The sequence below is a fragment of the Chinchilla lanigera genome, unplaced genomic scaffold (genome assembly GCF_000276665.1).
Source record: "Chinchilla lanigera isolate Chin_1 unplaced genomic scaffold, ChiLan1.0 scaffold00009, whole genome shotgun sequence".
Classification (NCBI taxonomy): Eukaryota; Metazoa; Chordata; class Mammalia; order Rodentia; family Chinchillidae; genus Chinchilla; species Chinchilla lanigera.
In genome coordinates this window covers 8,664,614-8,684,447 of record NW_004955410.1, presented here as the reverse complement: position 1 = coordinate 8,684,447, position 19,834 = coordinate 8,664,614, and the positions used below count along the sequence as shown (strand labels likewise).

At 37.7% G+C, this 19,834-nt stretch overlaps 1 protein-coding gene across 2 annotated transcripts in view; it reads left to right on the top strand.

The window, feature by feature from the left end:
- Positions 1–19,834, top strand: part of Reln (reelin) — a 439,528-nt gene that overhangs the window by 179,519 nt on the left and 240,175 nt on the right. For both annotated transcript variants that reach the window (XM_005377236.2, XM_005377235.2), the window contains exon 4: positions 12,067–12,137. In XM_005377236.2, coding sequence (XP_005377293.1) covers positions 12,067–12,137 — 71 coding nt within the window. The remainder of the gene's footprint in view (positions 1–12,066; positions 12,138–19,834) is intronic.

Sequence of the window (19,834 nt, the reverse complement as noted above, 5' to 3'; positions counted from 1 at the left end):
CTGTATGCCAGATTATGCCATCTGAAAAATAAAGAGATTTTTACTTCTTTTTCATTCTGGGTGTCTCATATTTCTTTTAATGCCTGATTGCTCTGGCTAGAATCTCCAGTAAAATGTTGGATAAAAGTAGCAACAGCAGAATTTTTGTCTTTTTTTTTCAAGTTATTTTTATTAGTACATGTTTGCCATACGTAATGATTACATTCTGAGTTGGTACATGTACTTGAACACATATCAGTTCTTTTTTCATCCCCCTTTTCTCCTTTTCCTCCCCACTTATGATTTTAGAAGGAAAAAGTAAAATCTTTCTCCAGTAAAGATGATATTAGCTACAATATTTTTGTAGAAGGCATTTATCAGGTTGAAGTTTGTTGAATGATTACATCATGAAAGGGTGTTGGAAACTATCAGATCATTTTACTTTAACTGTTGAAATGTTTATGTATTTTTTAACCTTTATTCTTCAAATATGGTGTACCACATAGACATTTTTATGCAAACCATCCTTGCATTCCTGAGATGAATTTCACTTGTCATGATCTATAATACTTTTTGTATATGTTGGCTTAATTTCACATTCTATATCTTTGTATCTGTATATTTAAGGGTTTCTTTGTATGGTTTTCTTTTATTTTGTTGTTTTGGGATGTTTTTATTTGCCCTTGGTGTAGTAGCCTCACAGAAAGCATTGGAAGACATTTTTTCTATTTTTTAAAGAGTTTCTAAAGAACTGGTGTCTATATTATCCACTTTCCATTACTGGGAATTTGAACGAGGGAGGGTTTAACTTGGCCCATTTTGAAGGGGACTCAGTCTGTGGTCAGCTGACTCCAAGATAGAAATGGAATGATAGAGAGCCATGGCAAAAGACAGCTGCTCCGCCCAGGGTGTCAGGAAGCAGAGGGAGTGAGAAGGAGAGAAGAAGCCAGGGCCAAGAATACACTCTTTCAAGTCACACCCCCAGTAACCCATCCCTCCAACCACTCCCCACCTCCTAATAGCACATGAGCTACTGAACTCACCAGTGGATGTATCCACTAAGAAATAGTACTAAGAAATAGTACCATGGCCCAATCACCTTCCAAACATCTGAGAATTTGGGAGAACATTTTAAGTCGACACCATAATAATGTCTTTGATTGCGAATGGTTAACTCTTCCTTTAAAAAAATTATAGAATTTTCTAGTGAAGCCATCTGGGTTTGGGATTTCCTATTCTTTGGGAAAGGGTATTTTTCTTTCTAATTCAATCTCTCGCTTATAGATCTACTCATGTTTCCAATTTCTTCTTGAATCAGTTTAATTGCTACCTGTCTTTCTGGGAATTTTCATTTCATCTTGGCCATCTAATTTGAGATATATAACTGTTCATGGTTTTTCCTTATTTTTATTTATTTATGTAAAGTTAATAGTAATATCCCGTCTTTCATCCCTGATTGGAGACAATTGGTCTTACTTCCCATCTCCACTTTTTGTTCTTGGCAGTCTATTTAAAGAGCATTCAATCTTTTGTTTTCAGAGAGCCAATTTTTGTCAATTTTCTCTGTTCTTTTTAAATTCTCTGTTCATTCATTTCTGCTTTAATTATCATCATTTTCTTCCTCATACTTACCTTAGATTTCATTTTGTTTTTAAATTAAATTTTATTTGGGGAAAAAGGTAAAAATTTTAAAGTAAGAAAAAGGCTTTCAAGAAAAAAGGGGGACTTTTCTCTCAGAAGCACTTCTGGGAGAGGTTAGCATCATCAATTTAGCTATTGCTTCCAGTATCTCTAAATAATCTGCTTGAAATTGCGACATTATCTTTGTGCGAAGATTTGCCCTTTTTTATACCATTCTTCCCTCTAGCACACAACTTCACCCTCCATAGCCTTCCAATATAAAGGTATGAATTTTTAATTTTTTTGTGTGTTTTTTTTTCCAGTACCAGGAATCAAACTCACGACCTTGCATTTGCAAGGCAGGCGCTGTGCCACTGAGCTAAATCCCCAGCCCCAGTATCAATTTTTTAATAAAATAAAACAGTTTAGTGGTTACATGGATATTTCTGAAACACCAAGTAATGTGTTTCAATTTTTTTCTTTGTGAGCAACTTATCATTTTTTGTAAAATTAATCATTATTTCTCTTCAAATTTATGGAGTCATTTTTCTTGGCACACTTTCTGTATTGCTTCTTGAGAAAGTGTGTCTTGGAGGCAGAATGTTTGATTCCTTACATTTGAGTGATAGATTGGCTAGAAATACAGTACCTGATTAAAATAACATTCTCTAAATTTTTGGAAGACCACCAGTGTTGCAGTTGAGTAGTAGCCTGACATTTTATCTTTATTTTGGAAATTATTTTTTCTTCCTTTTATAGACTTGTTAGGATTTTCTTTTTATGCTAATTAATTTTCAGCTTCTTAACAATGTTCATTAAGAATAAGAAGTAGGTGACAGTACTACTTTTCCTGCAGAGACTCTCGTTTTCCTGTTTGCAGCTGCCCTATATTATTCCTCATGTCTTTGTTCTAGGCCTTCTGTGATTCCACATTTCTCGTGAAGGTTCAGGTTTATCATACTGTCGTAAAATTCATCCTTTTTCCCCACATAAACTCTCAACTGGCAAGTCTATTGTCACAGACTCAGAAATTACTCCATTACATTTTTTGAATCAACTGATATTAATGACTAGAAGTAAGCACAACATTCAGATTTTAAAGTTTTGCTGTGTGTTTTGACCTTGTAATTATAATTTAGGTATGGCTTACATAAGCACTGTCTATTGCTGATCAAGTCAGAAACTGAGAAAACGTTACTCCCAACTCCATGATTACCCTACTCATATAATTGATTTTATGTGGAAATTTGTCAAAGGCTTTCACATCGGTGGGCCTGTATTGATATTTTGAAACTAATGTTGATACTAGAAGATGCAAATTAGGAAACAGTCCATAACAAATAGATTGCTAAATAATTATTCAATAAAATATGCTAGAACATCTTTCTTTTTTTTTTTTTTTTTTTTTTTTTGGTACTGAGAATTGATCTCTGGACCTTGTGCTTGCCAGGCAGGCACTTATGCCACTGAGCTATATCCCCTGCCCTCATCTTTCAAATAAATAAGAAAAATAAATTCAAATCTCCACTGAATGTCCATTTACCAAAATAAATTCCAGGTGGACATAAAAAGTTCACTAAAGAAAATGCACTGAAGTATCTTCTTAACTAAGTTGAAAATAAGGAAGAGCTTCTAAGCCTGAAAGCCCGGGAAGAAATCAGAAGACAATAGATTGAAATATTTGATTGCATAGAAATTTAAAATATATTTTTATAAAACAAACCATAAAAACAGTGGAAGACCAAGTATAAACTACATTAAATATGTTGACAAATATGGGAACAGATTATTACCCTTGACATTGAAAGAATTCTTTTCTTTTTGGACAGTCATAACTTTGAGAAATTTTCAAGTAGTTACCAAAACTGTTTTATTTATATTTTTTATATATTTCTTATATTTATATATATATATATATATATATATATATACACACACACACACACTGACACAAGAAATATATAAATATATAGTTATATATAATTTTATATTTATATGAATACACATTGTTATAATTTTTTATTTTTAATATATATTTCTTTTTTTATTTTAAGGAGAATAATAAAAGAACAATAGCAAAGTACCAACAACATAGACAAAAAAACAAAGTAATTCTGAGCAAATTCTGAACAAAGAATTCTTAAAGAATTCTTATAAATTTATAGAAAAATATTAAAATCCACAGCAAAATTAGCAAAGGCACAAGTAGGTAACTTTGAAAGGTGAAAGTGTAACCAACACAGATGTGAAATAAAATCACTCATAGTCAGTGGGTTAGAAATTAAAAGTAACACAGCACCACTGGAAAGAGCACCGAGGGACTTACAGTGTCCGGGCCTGACAGAGGCTGCGAGACGGAGGGTCTCTAGGACACACGGGTGGAGGGGGAAGTCGGTACACCTTTCCTGAAATGCTGTCACAGCTGGTGGTCAGCTTGACTGCTGTGACAAGAGCTGTCGGTTGGGTGGCTTGAACAACAGGTGTTTACTTCCCGCAAATGGGGTCCTGGGGAGTGCGGGCCCAAGGTGCCGGCGCCTGCCGTTCCTAGTGAGCCTGCTTCTCAGGGCCTACACAGCCGCCATCTCCGTGTGCTCACAGGACCTCTCCTTTGTCTTCCTGTAGTTCCATTTTTAAAATTTAAAAATTGTATTTCTGTTAATCCGCGTGTGCAGTACATAATGATTACATGCCTCGTGAGGACTTGGTGTCTGCACGTAGCGCCTCTTAATCCTTGTTTTCACCTCCTTCTCTCCTCCCTCCCCTCCATCTCTCCGTCCCCTTCCCTTTTGCAGAAGATGTATGTCCACATTTCCGGCTGTCTTTTATTTTGCTCTTCAATTCATTTATATTTTTGTCCTTCTTATGTGAGAGAAATCATGCGATATTTAAGCTTATGTATCTGGTGTATTTTACTTAACATTAGTGTCCCTTTTCTATTTTTTAAATTCTAAGTTTTGTAAATATACATTCATAGCTTCTAATTGTACCTAATTATGGGATGTAAATTGATATTACAGCTCATTAATACAACCTACAGTAATTAAATCCAGCTAGTTAAAATAACCAGCACGTCAACTGTTTAATATTTTTGTGGTGAGAACATTAGATATTTACTCTCTTAGCAATTTTGAAATGTATAATATTCTGTTATTAACTGTATTAACCAAACTGTGTGATAGATGGATAAACACACTCCTGTTTCCTGACTTTTTGACCACCGTGTCCTAACCCCTCCTCTCCCAGTCTCTGTAACCACCAATCTCCTTTATTCATTGCCTCTATGGGTTCAATTACTTTACTTTCCAAATATAGGAGATAGCATGCAGTATTTGTCTTTCCTGATTTATTTCACATATCATAAGGGTATTTAATTACCTCCATGTTGTCACAAGTGTCACAATGTGCCTTTTAAAGGCTAAGGAGCATTCATTGCAAATATGTACTACATTTTCTTTGTCTGTCGGTTGAAGGGCATTTAGGTTGTTTCCATTTCTTCGCTATTGTGAATGGGGCTACCATGAACATGGGAGTACAGACACACCTTGAACAAATCGATTTCAGATAAATGGATTGTTGGATCATATGGTGGTTCTATGTCTAATTTTTTGAGCAGCCATCATACTGTTTTCCATGCTGGCTGTACTAATTTACATTCTCACCAACACAATGCAAGGGCTCCTTATCGTCCACAATCCTACCCACCCCTCTGATCTGTTGTATTTTGGTACTAGTCATTTTAAGAAGGGTGAGGTGGTATATTATTGTGGTTTTAACTTGCATTTGCTTAAGGATTAGTGATGTTGAATATATTTTCATATGTCTGTTAGCTTTTTGTGTAGCTTCTTTTGAGAAGTATTCATAGTATCTTTCTCGTTCTTTGCTTTTGTTGTTTTGTGTCCTTGCTATTGAGTTGTTTGAGCTTTGTGTATTTTGCCTATTTACTCCATACTAGATGTGTGGCTGGCACATATTTTCTCCCATTTATCGATTATATCTGGACCCTGTGGTTTCCTTTGCTGTCCAGAAGGTTTTTAGTTTTATGTGATTTTGTTTGTCTATTTTTCATTTTGTTAACCATGATGTTGGAGTCAAATTTTACAAAATCATTGTCTGGACGAGTGTGTAGTTTTTATCATTCCTCTAGTGGTTTTATGGTTTCTGGTCTTAGTGTTTAAGTCTTTAATCTAATTTGAGTTGATTTTTAAGGTAATGTGAGTCATTGTCCCAATTTAATGCATCCCATATGTTTCCCAGCAGCATTTACTGATGTGACTATCTATTGCACATTCTTGGCATTTTTGTCAAAAATTAATAGACAGTATATGTGTTGGGGGTCACTTCTGGGCTTTATATTCTATTCTGCCAGTGTGTCTGTTTTTCCTAAGCTAGTACTATGCTGTGTTAATACTTTAGTTTTGTAGGACAGTTTGAAATCAAGCAGTGTGATAATTCTGGCTTTATTTGTTTCCTCTTCTTTTAAAAACACTAACCTCGTTACAGGGATTCCACCTTCACGAACTTTTATATTTTTTTATATTTATATTTTTATTATTTTTATAACAAAATAGAATTTGTATAATCCAATTATCTCCCACAGGCTGGGCCTGTAAATGCCATCGCATTGGAGGTTAGAGTTTCAACATATGAATTTTTTGGGGGGGCACAATCAGTTCTTAACAAAGACTGTAAATACTTATGATCTTATTTTAATTACCCCAGTCCTGCAAATCAATCTGAAAGTACGAGTAAGCAGTACGGTTAAAGGTTTATATCAGTGGTACCTTGATCCACAAACTTAATTTGTTCTATAATTTTGGAAAAGATGACCATGTGCGTGTTGGTATGGAAGAGACGGCTGTGGCTGTGTTTGTCATCTAATGCAGAGTTGAAACATAAACAAAATTTTGCCAAATGCTTCTGTTTGCAAACCAAATTGTTTTCAAATAAAAGCATTCATCAAACAATGTACCACTGTATTTCCTTAGTGCAAATATTATAAACAAATAAAATTTTGAAAATAGAAAAATAGTCAAAAACACTATGCTACAACTGTATAGTAGAATACTAATTCGCCTTTAAAATATTATGGGAAGATATTTAATTATATAGGAACTATTTAGTTTAAAAGTTTAAATTTAGGAATTAATGCTTAAAATCACTAGGGTATATAGTTCACTAAAATATTGTCTTTCCTTGTTATCAATGTGAGTAATCTTCTCCTTATGATTTTTTTATTTAAAAGGTGTCATAATACAAATTATTTTTATAACAAAATATCCAGTACTATACCCTATAACATATGCTTGCACTATAACTTATTTCCTCCAAAATAACTCCTGTATGTACTTTGGCAGGATTTCCTTGCACGCATATACCAATATTGTCCAAACATTTTATGGGTAACTAACTGGGTTGGAAATCATATCCCTATTGGAACTTTCATCTGTTTGTCCCAGAAAGACTGATAAAATGTTTGTCCATCTTCCCTTTTTCCCCTTTTAAGATTGAAAGTGGCTTTTGATCTATTTAGTTTGCTCCTTTGGATTTTGTGCCCGTGTTTTCTGAAACAACCAGTCAAAATATCATTACCATAATTTTACATTTTTACAATGTCTTCACAGAGCTGACCTCATCTGATTTTCACTACAGCATTGAAAATAAGTAGCATGAGTTTTCTAGTTCTGTTTGAAAAAGAGTTACTTGTCCAACTAGGGTCAACATAAAGCACTGAACCGCGATGCAGACCCGTGTCTTCTGATTACAGATCTACTAATGCGCCTCTGAAGAGATCTGGTGCAGTTTATTTTCTAGATTAAGCAAAGGAGACACACAGGGCAACTGGCATTGTCTGACTCATACGGAGATAATGAATGCCAGACCTAGAACACAACCCCATTCTTTCATTTCTGGAATTGGTATGTTCTTTTAGTCCAGAGGTGAGACCTAAGTACTTCATGTGGGTGTTTCTACAAAATCACAGACTCTTTCATTCACTCTCTAGTTTTTACTAAGAGGTCCTTTGGCACTGGCCTGGCTTTACCAGATCTGTCCCTGACTGCCATAAGGATGCCCCTGAGGCAGGTTCATAGAAGTGTACTTGGTTGAAAGACATTTAAAACAGCAGTGGCACTATTTTCTCTGCTGAATTTTAATGATTTTACAAGGTTATAAAATGGGAAGGGGAAGAAGGGGGAAGGGGATAAAAAAGAAAATTAGGATGCATTTACTATATGTACCAACTCACCACAAGGAATGTGGTCATTATGTACTAGAAATATCAATTAATAAAAAAACAAAAATTGAAAAAATAAGTGGTATGAAAAACCTTTGTAGTTTGAACTTTGGAAGACATTTCTGGACCACAGTTGTTTTCAGAAGATATTAAATGAGGAAAACATGTCACAGTAATAAAGCAAATGCATCAGTTTATTTCTTTTTGTTGTTCATAGTGTTAACTGATTCCCAAAATAAATCTTCCTGATAATAACGTTTATCTTGACCATCTGTATTTTACCTAATTATCTTTCCCAGTGTTTTTATGCAGTAATGTGCTTGTTACTTGTTAGAGCATTTAATCTTCCCTATTAAGTGGAACGCAGATTCATCATTCACCTATTTTCACAAACATTTACTACATGGCCACTACCATGAGTGTGTACCAATTGGGTGCAGCCTATCTGAAGTGTTTTTTACTTCGGGCCATAGAATGTTTGTATATTCATAATGAGATGTCTTGGAGATGGAACCAAAGTCTAAACATAGAATTAATTTGTTTCATATACATCTTATCCACGTGGCTCGAAGGTAATTTATACAATATTTTCAGTGCATTTTGCTTGTGACCTGCCACATGTAGTCAGATGTGGAATTTTCCATTCATAGTACCATATTGGTACTCAAAAACTTTCATATTTTGGAGTCTTGGATTTCAGAGTTTTGGATTAAACATGTTCAACCAATACTGTCTGATGAACATAAACTGTCCGTGTGAGGCAAACATAGACCCTGCGTCTCAACTTCGGTCGTTAACTTTGCTGATTTGCTTGGAAGTTGTTACTGCTAACCGCTGATTTACTTTTCCTACTAAAATATTTTTGCATATGTTATTACTCTTGCTAGTAAATTATATATTAATCACAAAACAGATTTAAGATATGTATTGGTGACTTCTAAGGACACAAACATTAGATAATCAGCACTAATGCTGAAATTTGTTTTCAGGGAGAGAAAATACATATTTGACAAGTGAAAAAGCACTATGAATAGGAACAAATGAAGTAATTATAAAAATAGTGAAAGCAATAAAGTTTTAAAAAGCAAAACACTATAAAAACGTATGCAAGCTTTTACTTATAGTTGAAGTTGAGAATATAATATAAAGTAACTTCTCCCTAGAGTTATGCATTATTCCTTTAAGTTAAAGCATTTAAGTTTTCATTTCTTGTTTTAATAAGAGTCAAGTAGTATTCTCAAAGTATTGTAACTCGCTGGTGACACAAAGAGATTAGTGGGAAAGATTTTTGCAAATAAGTTGATTCCTTTGAAGATCAAATTTGCCAAACTCAGGCCACCTCCTTTGTTTTTCCCATGTCCCGCATACTTTTGAAAGGGTAGCTTATAATATTGATGCTACACGAAGTTAACTTGGGATTGCTGGTTAATGAATGCCCTTCAGGCTGTGAGTGAGCAGGACCGCAGTAACATACCAGACCCCAAGGAAAGCAGCAGAGGAAGATGGGAAAAGCAGCCCACCAGTGGAGATAAAAAGCACATTGTCCTAGGTTCTAAAATAAAGTGACTGGTATTATTCTTTATGTTGATCTGTGAACAAGTTGATTCATTAAAGAAATAAACAATACTCTTGGGGATTTAGGCCTTAGAAACATTATATTAAAACCTATTTGTGTTCTTCTTTGGAAACTGCAGAACAATATTGCATAGTGGAAGAAAGCCATGGATAGAAAAGTGTGAATAGTTTTTGATTTCCTCCTTCGTCCAAGTCGTTATGACTGTGCCTTATTGAGGAGAATTTCTTTTTTATGAATGATTCCTACTGTCCCAGAAGCTTGAGCTCAGTTAGGTGGAGAGATTAAGTATTCAAGAGAGACTATCAATATCTTTAAGTAATAGTCATTATTTCAAGTTTCCTACCTCCAGATAGGGAATCTGAAGCACAGAAGGATTAAAGAAGTTGTCTGAAGTCACATAGTTCATAAGCGGTAGCTGACTGTGTCAAAATGCTGGTCAGTGTCACGGCAGAGACCCTGCCTCAGCCCTGTGTTGCCGCCCAAGCGCGCGTACTTCTTACTGCCCTGGGTAGATGCTTGTCCAATTCAGTTAACGTAAGACTATCCCTTGCTCTTTCAAAATCATAACAACAGAGGCTGTTTCAAGCACCGAAAATGGAGATCATAATGAACTTTCTTCATTTGGGAGAGATCTGTAGAGCTTTTCAGATGATAGCTTGTAACTGGTTTTAAAATTACTTAATAGAAACTCGTCATCAGGCTTGCTTTGGAGAGAGCTCTGTGTCTTCCAGGAATATGATAAGTACTTCTTAGGAGCTTCCTTGTGATATCTTGTCTACTCCCCAGAACAGTGAATGAGAATATGTTCTGAACTCTTCTGAAAAATTATTGCTAATTATAGAAAATTAGGTGCAAATATACCAACATAGATATTAGCACCATGAATTTGATTGGCCTTCCCAAAAAGCAAGCGATAAATGACATGAAATAACAATTATGAAAATGAACTAGGCCTGTCACCATTTACCATAGCTGGAATATTCGTATAAGAAAAATATAAGGTGAATTAAAAACTGGAGGTCCTGACCTCCAGAGTCTCTTAGTTTTGATTTGCTGTACTAAAAATTGTTGTTGCAGTTTAAAATATATATATAACATATATTTATAAATTAGAATCCATGTATTTCTATAAAATATTTGAAGTCAGTGCTGCATTCTGAGCGTACACCACCATGAAACCCTATAAACAGGTGAGTCCACAGAGAAAATATTAACAGTGGTTTAACCTGTAATTTCTGTAAGCACTAACATGCCGTAGTAAGAGCTGACTCCCCTCATAGCTTCACATATGCTGCATACTGAAGGCTACACAGTGATTTTTCTCTACATCTTTTCTCTACCATTCAAAACCACAACTGTTGTGCCAGTATGTGTTTGCATGTGTGAAAGTGTAATATTTTCACAATTTCACTGCTGAAATATATGTATTAGCTTGGAGCAGCATCACCTATTAACACCCCACCACGGATTAGTTTATCGGGCTACTTCCAGAGAGTTGGATCCCAGGATAGTGACGCTGGTGGATGGTGACAATTTCCTGGGGAATGGAAATCGGAGAGGTCCAATGTGTGAAGGAGGAAGGGATATCCCTGTAGAGGTCACAGTGGGGAATTATGGGAACCATGAGGCCCTGTGGAGCCCACCCAAGAATGAAATGTGTACCAAAGAGTGGCATTAGGAGAAACATAGAGAACGAACTTTGCATTCTCACGTACAAGCACACATGTGTTGCACATAATCCACCTTCAGTGGATTATGGCTGAATCAAATTATTTTTGTCCTATAGTGATTTGGGACAAAAGTGAAGAATTAATGTTAAATTTTTTAGCTAGTAAAAACACTTTATATACCCTGTATTCTAAAATCAAATTTCTTAAACGTGATGTTCTGTCCTAAAATCATTTAAGTAATAATCCATTTTGCAACAGAAAAAAACTTAGGGGAAAACACTTCATATATGAATCATAAATAATTCCTCCTTTAATAAGACATTTCCTATTATAACCACTGAATAGCACATCTGCGGCAAGGATATGATTTTTTTTAACACTCCATGTGCACAGCTCTGATTAGCACAGGTAGAAGATGCACATCTCCTTCAAGTGATGAATTAGACCCAGGGCAAAGCAAAGGTGTATTTTATTCTGACAGATTTTATTATTACGAAAGCTCTGAATAGTCCTTGCTTTCTGAAAATACCTTTTAGAAAAAGGAAATAGTTTGTCTCAACTATCTGTGTTATGCTTACCGTTGCTTTCAGGAAAAAAAAAAGTACCTTAAGAGCATCTATCTCCAGGACTAACGTCATTACTGCTCCACAAAACATTTTATATTGTCTCTGGGTAAAAAAATTTTAATAAGATCCTTTCCACACTTTTCTTCCATCCAAGCTTTGTTCTCATCTGCTGTTTTCAAAATAAGTGCCCAAATGTTACAGTATCTTTATGAAGTAAGACTGGAAAGTAATGATCAGTGCAGGTGTCTTGGCTTATGCCTTCACTGCTGTTCATTTGTATCACTGTTCAGATGTGCCCCTTCTTAAAAATTGTATCTACAAGTAAAGTTTAAGAATAAGGTTTTTAAATAATTTAATTTAAAAAATACATTAGCACCAAACATACTGTAATGTTTGAATTAACCTTTGTTTATTTATTTCCAGGGCTACGGCAACACACAGGGGCCAGATTATTTTCAAAGATGCACTCGCCCAACAATTGTGTGAACAAGGAGGTAAGACTCATACTTCACCTGGCTGCTTTGGTTGTGCCCAAATTATACATGGTTCTCTGTACTGAGTAATCATTTCATTATTTTTACTTGATCATGAGTTTGTGTTATTGACCATTCTATATCCCTAAAAGCTATTCATTTAGTAATTATTGGTTAAGGTCTACTGTTGAAAATACTAAGTGTAAGCAAAACTAACCAAAAGAAAGTTCACTTTTTTTCTAAAGAATTACCTTGTTATCCTAAAAACACAAATCTATAATTCTATATATTTATAATTCTATAAAAACATATTCTGCTTACACTGTTCATTTAAGACTTGTAGGAAGATACTGTGTTCATCTTAGATTAAATTTTGTGTAATATCAGATGTGTGTGACCGGTACTCAAGAAACTGATTTCTACCCTGGTACTACCACATGCACATGGAGTCTCCTCCACACCAAAGTCTCACAGATGCATACATTACACCGGAAAGGTGAAAAACAGGATCCCTGCCTCCATGCAATTTAGTTCTCCTATCCTGGAGCTTCCACCAGAGATGGACACCACAGCGATCGTTGGTTCTCCGGGAGCTGGCAGGGTACCTGGCATGGAGCAGCCACACCAACACTATTGATAAATGGATACAAATTGGTTTCAGCCATGCACATGTTCCTTGGTTAAGCATCTTGATGGTGTTCACCTCAGAAACCAAGCTTTTTAAATGTTGCGCTATTTTCACTCCTCATCGAAGACATATCATCAATTTTTGTTTAGAATAGTATTTGCAGAGCTTTGTTAACTTAAGAATTACACATTATTGAATTTAAAGGAAAATTTTACTAATCTTTCTGCTAAAAAATTTGATGGGCTCAGGAAAAAAAAAGGAAAATTACATTGGTTTTGAAAAGCCTAAAACAGAACCATTTTATTTATTTATGTATGTATGTATGTATAATGTGATGCTATCTCTGTATTATATTGTCTATTTTTCTTGAATCAGAAAATCCTACTCTAAATGATACTTTTGGAAATATTACCAATTTTCTTTAGTCAAATGAGTTTTTATTCTGTGATTTTTGTGTATGCAAATATTAAAACCTATGTTAAATCTTTTTCCAGACTGTGAAAATACTTACACTACTGAAAATATAGAACACCATGTAGCAATGAATGTTAATATCCTGAAAACCCTTTAATGTCAGAAAAAGATATGTCTAATTTTGTTAACATTTATCATGGCCTCAAAGTGAATTTCTTTTAAGCCTTGAATTTTTAAGTCTTTTCTATTGCAAATGAATTGCTGAGGTTGGATCATTTAAAATGAAAAAGTTAAGAAAAATCAGTGGGGGGAGAAATGTCAACCGGTGAAAAAAAGAATTGCCTTGTATAGTAAGTAGTATTGCACAGGACTGTGATTTACATGATGGCAGACGTGAATGTCATTACAAATGCTGTACAGCCCAGGACCAAAAGCACTGAGCTCTTCGATGGCCCCTAATCCTTCGAAATCATATCAATTTAACCTAGATAAGGTGACAAGCATACTAAGAATGATGGCTTCCCACTGTCAGGCAATAATAAGGAAAGTAATTGGTGCTATAAACTATGTATTTATTTTGGCCCTTTCTACTTTTAATTGAAACATGAATTATCTCTCCAAATAACATAATTTAGCATGTAATGATTTTCTACGCATTAGTATAGGAATATCTAATCTATTTATTAGAAGAAAAATGACAGTCGCTATACACCACAGCGCAGTGCCTTTCAATTATAATATAGTCAGTAGATTTGTTGATTTTAATTAATAAATAATTCAAACAAAGCAAATTTTGTTTTGTAGAGCTTCGAGACACCTATTATTCCAAGATTGTATCTTTGGCTCTATGTACTGAAAAAAGTATGGCATTAGAAAGCACGCTTGTGATGTCTGAGATAGTCTGCAGTGTTGATCCCTTCCCTGGAAGACCTTCTTTGAGCTGTATTCTGCACTCATGCACCCAGCGTCTTCAGGACTTCTACCCTAGTCCAATTCTGGCTCCACAGTTCTCAAGGAGCTCTCAGGCCAGGATGCAAATGGCAGATTCACGGGTCACCAGGGAAGCTAATTTTGCCTGGAGCCTCAGGAAAGGCCCTCTAGGGAGGTAGCCCTGAAGGGGTTTAAGAGAAAAGGCAAGGAGACTACATTGGTCTCCTCCTTCCTTCCTTACTGACCCAGCTTTGATTGACCCACATCACTGCTCTAGGAATGGGTTAATAGCGTCCTTCCAGGTTGCTCTGTCCTCACTTCATTGGTGCCGATACAGAGTTGCAGTAATGGCTTTCTATAGTGAAAATCCGATTCTATCCTTGCCCTCTTTAAAGTCCTTCTGTGTCTCAATTAGAAGCAGTACCTCATCTTCAGAGTAAAATTCCCATTGCTTGTCATGCAAACAAAGAAAATACAATCTGGCTTCATTTTGCACCCGCTACCTCTTTTCTGATCATCATCTCATTTCTACCTGAAACTTCCTGAGTAACCCTCATCCTGTCATCCCAGTGTTACTTGCACCCTCTCTTCTCCAAGTTTTCTTTGCCTGGAGTGACCTTTTTATGTCTTTTTGTTCAGGCTCTCTGAGGCTTTCAGACCCTGCTTAGGTATCACCTCCTCCTGCAGGCCCAGAGGGAGGCGGCGCTTGGTACGCTGTGACCTGGACGTGTCAAAGTTGTGCTAGTGTTCAGACGTGATTCAGAAGTGGCTGTGTCTCTGTCTGGATCCATCGTGGTCATGGGGTGGCCTTGTCTGAAGGAAGTGTTTGGGGAGCTTGTTTGCGCTCAGCAGGTGTGCACCACGGCCACCCCTCTATGGCAGGGGCTGTTCTCTCTTTCCTGAGCCTGAGCACAGAAAGCCAGTGTCTTGGTTACTTTTCTCTCATTGCTGGGACAAAATACCTGACACCCAAAATTAAGGAAGGAAAGATTTATTTAGCACACAGCTTGTGGAGGTTTCAGTCCATACTCGGCTGGTTTCGAGGCAGAAGGGCACATGGCAGAGGGCAACAGTTCCTGGCAGCAGAAAACAGCAAACGCAGCAAGAGCAAAAAGGGAGGAGCAGCAGCAAGCACCTCTTTCCCTCCCTTACACTGTATGCAAACTACCCAGCCCAGGGCGGGTGTAGCACTCACATTCATAATTCTAACATTGTACCTTGGATCAATCATAAACTCTAGAAGCCCGCCCCATGACTGCATGAGGCTTTGGGGGGACATCCAGACACAAATCATAACAGCCACTGAGCAGTCATTTACCTTGGATTTCAGACGGTACAAGGGCTTTGGAAGCAGGACTGCGTGCATGACCTCCTCTCCCAGACGCTGGCACTGAGGACAGGGCCAGAGAGTTACAAAGTAAGGGAGCTGGCAGCAGCCAAGGCTGAAGGGAGGTTAGTGGGTGCTGAATAAAGCTCTTCAGCTGATCATCGTGGTGAGAATGTGAAAGTTTCCATTTTTTTCCTCAAATTTATCTGTTTTTTTTTTTTTTTTCAGTGACATTATGTTGTTTGGGTTATAAGAAAATAATGCAAGCTTCACCAAAGAAGTACACATACGGGTTCTACTTTTGAAGGGGAAGGAGCAGCCCTGCCGAGGCAGGTGGAGTGTGTTTTATTCCAGGGAGGGGAGACAGACAGTAAATAGGAGGCGGGGCAAGAGCTAAAGGGAATTCCAGACTACAGCCCTCACGGCTCCCCATGTGATCCTTGCCTGACTTAGCATAAATCTGTCCCTTTGTGTCATATTTTTTTATTTAAATACTCATTTCCCCCAAATGGGAGGTTTTTGAAGGCAGAAATCATGATCGTGACTGAAATTTCTTGTTTTCCTTCACTCACAATAATGTGCTTTAGCACAAAGCATACACTCAGGGAATGCCCAAAAATTTACTTAAATGTCTGAGAGTTGAAAACTCACTGCCCTTCCTGAAAAATTCTTTCTCCGTGAGAACTTCTTCTGTGGAACGATGTGACACAACGTGGCTGTTACCCAAGCATTGCTCCTGACACCCAGGTCTCAGTTTGTAAAATATACACATTGTCATATTTAAACTCTGACAATGATTCACAGATTTTTCACTTAAAGTCTACTCAACAGCCTTAACGTTCTTGGAACGTAGATCAGATTCAGGAATTTTTGTATTTCCACCTTGAATTCTGAGGTTCTAAGTAACAGTAAACAACCTCTAGGCTGTTTTCCCGGCATGGACCCAAAGTTTTTGTGCCTCTAGCCTGGAGCTAACGCTGTGTGTTTGTGAGTGTGTAAGTGATACACTGTATTTTCCTGATTGTCTTGAAAGTGAAAGATGCTTAACTTTACTCAGTATCAGTAGAAAAGAAGGGAAATCATTCAATATTTCATGCTCACCAAGGCTCATTAAAAGCCTGCTATGGCCAGGTGCTGTTATAGACGAGGTCGTAGATATGTTAATATCTAACAGCTGCATTCTGGGGAGAGGAGACGGACAGTATATATGAGACATAACAGATGAGTACGTGTGGTACCATGTTAGAGGTGGCAGGTGCTACAGGAAAAAATTCCTGAAAACAGTAGGGTAAGAGTACACAGTGTTGGGGGATGATGGATAGACTGCAGTTTTAAATAGGGTAACAGAAGGTCAGGAAAGGAGAGCAAAGGAAATTTCAAAATAGACCAAAAACTTAAAAGGAACTAGGTCAGATTGGTCTGGAAAGACCTGCAGACTTAAAATATACCCCTCTGAATCATGGAAAATATGCTCTGTTGAAAACTTCAACATAAATGTGGTCTGAATAGATTGAGGATGAGCAATATTTGAACGTACACTATGATCATGGGCCTATAGGTTCCTTATCTATAGACTAAGCAAAGAATCAAGAAAACTAACCAAAAATACACTGCTTACAAGTGTCAGGGCTAGAATCCAAGGCTCTGGACTCACAACCCAGTGTGGATTCCATTATACCAAGTAGATTGTTGGAGTGGGGGAGTAAGCCCAGGGCTTTTGTACTGAGCTACATCCTCAGATCTGTTTCAGTTTTTCATTTTGAGACAGGGTCTCCCTAAGTCCCTACATTACCCAGGCTGAACACAAATCCTCAGTCCCGTTTCAACTTCCCAGTGAGCTGGTAATGCAGATAGCATAACTGGGTCTGTGACCACTCCTTCCACTCACTTGAACCCTAGTGACAGCCAAGTTCTGACACCAACTCTTGCCCCGGGACTCGGTACACACAAAGATAAGGAAACAAAGACCCAAAGTCTGCACTGGAAACTTCCAAAAACTCCAAACCTAGACTCAAGTGCACCAGATCTCCTTGCTTGACCTACGGTACCCTTTCTTCCCCTAGAGCTCATTGAAAGTTCATGCATATGCGCTGTATCTCATACATAAATTACAACGAGTGAATTGTGGGGAAGGACAGGCACAATAGATGCAGCTGACGTGACTCAGCATGCTGTCAATAATGCTCTGGAGGACCCCGATGGGAAGTCCCCTGAAGCAGGTACAGCATTTAAACCCCTATACGTAGGCCCAGGGCACGCCTATCATTTTCTCTAGGCCAGCACAAACCTTAGTAAACTTTTCTGCTGTCATGCAGTATCCAGTTCTTTGATCATCACACACTAGAACCTGGGCACCTGTTCTGGGACCCCTCAACTCAGCTGACATTGGGATTACAGGCAAGCATTATCACACCCAGCTCCATTATACCAAGTAGATTCTTAAATTTAAAAATTAAACCTTGAACATCTTTAGAAACCACTGTCACCAGAGCAGGTTCCCAAAGGGGAGATAAAGAACCGCAACCCACCCTCCCTACCTGTAGAAAAAGTTGCAGGTTCACTGGCTCCCATCACACACACACACACACACACAGAATTTTCAGAACTCATCAAAAAGACATAAAGGGATTAGACAGACTTTTAAAAGTACATACTCAGAGAAATAGAGTAGGGGCCCTCCAGAGATATGAGGTGCTTCATAGTCTGGAGCTGATACATTTAAGAGAGATTTGGGGGTAGAAATCTGAACAACTTGTGAATCTATGGGAAGAGGAGCCTGAAGGCTTTGGTCCTCTTACGCAGAGGAAGAGGCGATAGTCCGTTCATAGCTGAGAGCCATACCAACACTGGGCCCATTCCTAATAGATATAGCCAGAGTCCATTTGCAGGTGAAAGGGAACAGCCCAGGCTTATTGTGTCTTCAAAGATCTTAGGAATTTTTTTGACTGTGTTTTTGTTCTGAACCTGCAGGTTTTTTACTGAAGTACAATTTTTAAATTAAAATTTTCCTTTTCACACTGTATTTCTTCTATGCTACCTCACCACAACCTCACTCGACAGCATTGTCCCAAATTCCCTGAAAAAGTAAGAGAGAATACAGAGGATTTGGAGCCCTTGTAAATCTGCACACGTAAGGCCAAAGTGTCCAGCACGGAGCTGATACAAGCACATCAGTTTGGCTACTGCTGGGCCAGCCTTTTGCTCAAATCATGGTCGAGGACAGAGTGGGAAGAATAATGGTGTGTGTGTGTGTGTGTGTGTGTGTATTCATTGGCCTGTGAGCTTCTTGGCAAATCCTCTTCAAACATACACATCGATTATTTAGCAAGGCCAGATGGCAGGTTTAGCAGTCATGCCCCGTAGTGCCCCCAAAGGGTGCGTGCCATTTCTAAAGCACGCTGGAATTCTCTGTGGTTGGGTTGATGGAAGTGGCTATAACCAAAGGCAAATGTTTCATGTCAGGAGGAAGGGAGTCGGGCTTGCATCTGGTGCGGAAAACCTTCGATGCTCTCTGCCAGGCGCAGCAGGTTTTCACCCTCAACACAGTGAGAGGTGGGAGATGTGGACGTATTCTCTGTGGGCCCCTGGGTCATGTTGGAGGCCTCTATACTTCACTGAGACCCTCAAATCCTGGGAGTATTTAAATCATTTTAATTACGGATTGGTGAAAGTTTCTTTAAACCAGGAGGTAGAGGGAAGGGAAAAGTTTAATAAGCGTATCCATAAAGTGAATGGGGCACTTAACTTACTTAGATGTTTTTCTGTGCTTTGAGAGTATCTTTTAGGGCTGAGCGTATAGCTCAGTGGTAGAATGCTTGCATAGGGTGTGCAAGGGCCTGGGTTCCATCCTAGAACCACAAATAAATGCATAATTTTGAAAGATAGGCCTTTGAGACCCAAATATTGTACAAACTGTTAGATCACATGCACCAAGATTTTCCCATGGCTATTCTTATTCAACAACTGATATTACTTAATGTCTTTCTAGTTACCTGAAAAAGTGCAGTCTTTATTAAATCAGTCTTGTTTCTCTCCAATAGAGTTTTACTATTATCTACTTTAAATGTTAAAGGGAAAAAAGTAATGTGCTTTGGCTAAAATTTACCGTGTTAAACTTTTGCCAGTCAAAGACATCTGTTTTCCCTGCGGCTGTTTCCTAGCTTGCGTTTCAGTTTAGCAGTGACAGCTCCTATGCGTGACATTGTCATTTACACCCAAAGAGAGTTAAATTAAGAGAATGTAGAGAAAATCAGCCAGGACACCCCAGCTCCAATCTGGGATCAAGGTGTCACAAACTACTCCACAAGAGAAGGAGCTAAACCCTCTTGGGGCCATGGCAGGCAGAAAGTGGCCCTGTGTGATCCGGAAGACGGAGAAGACCAAGGAGATGACAAAAAGCTGACTTGTCTGGCCATAGTA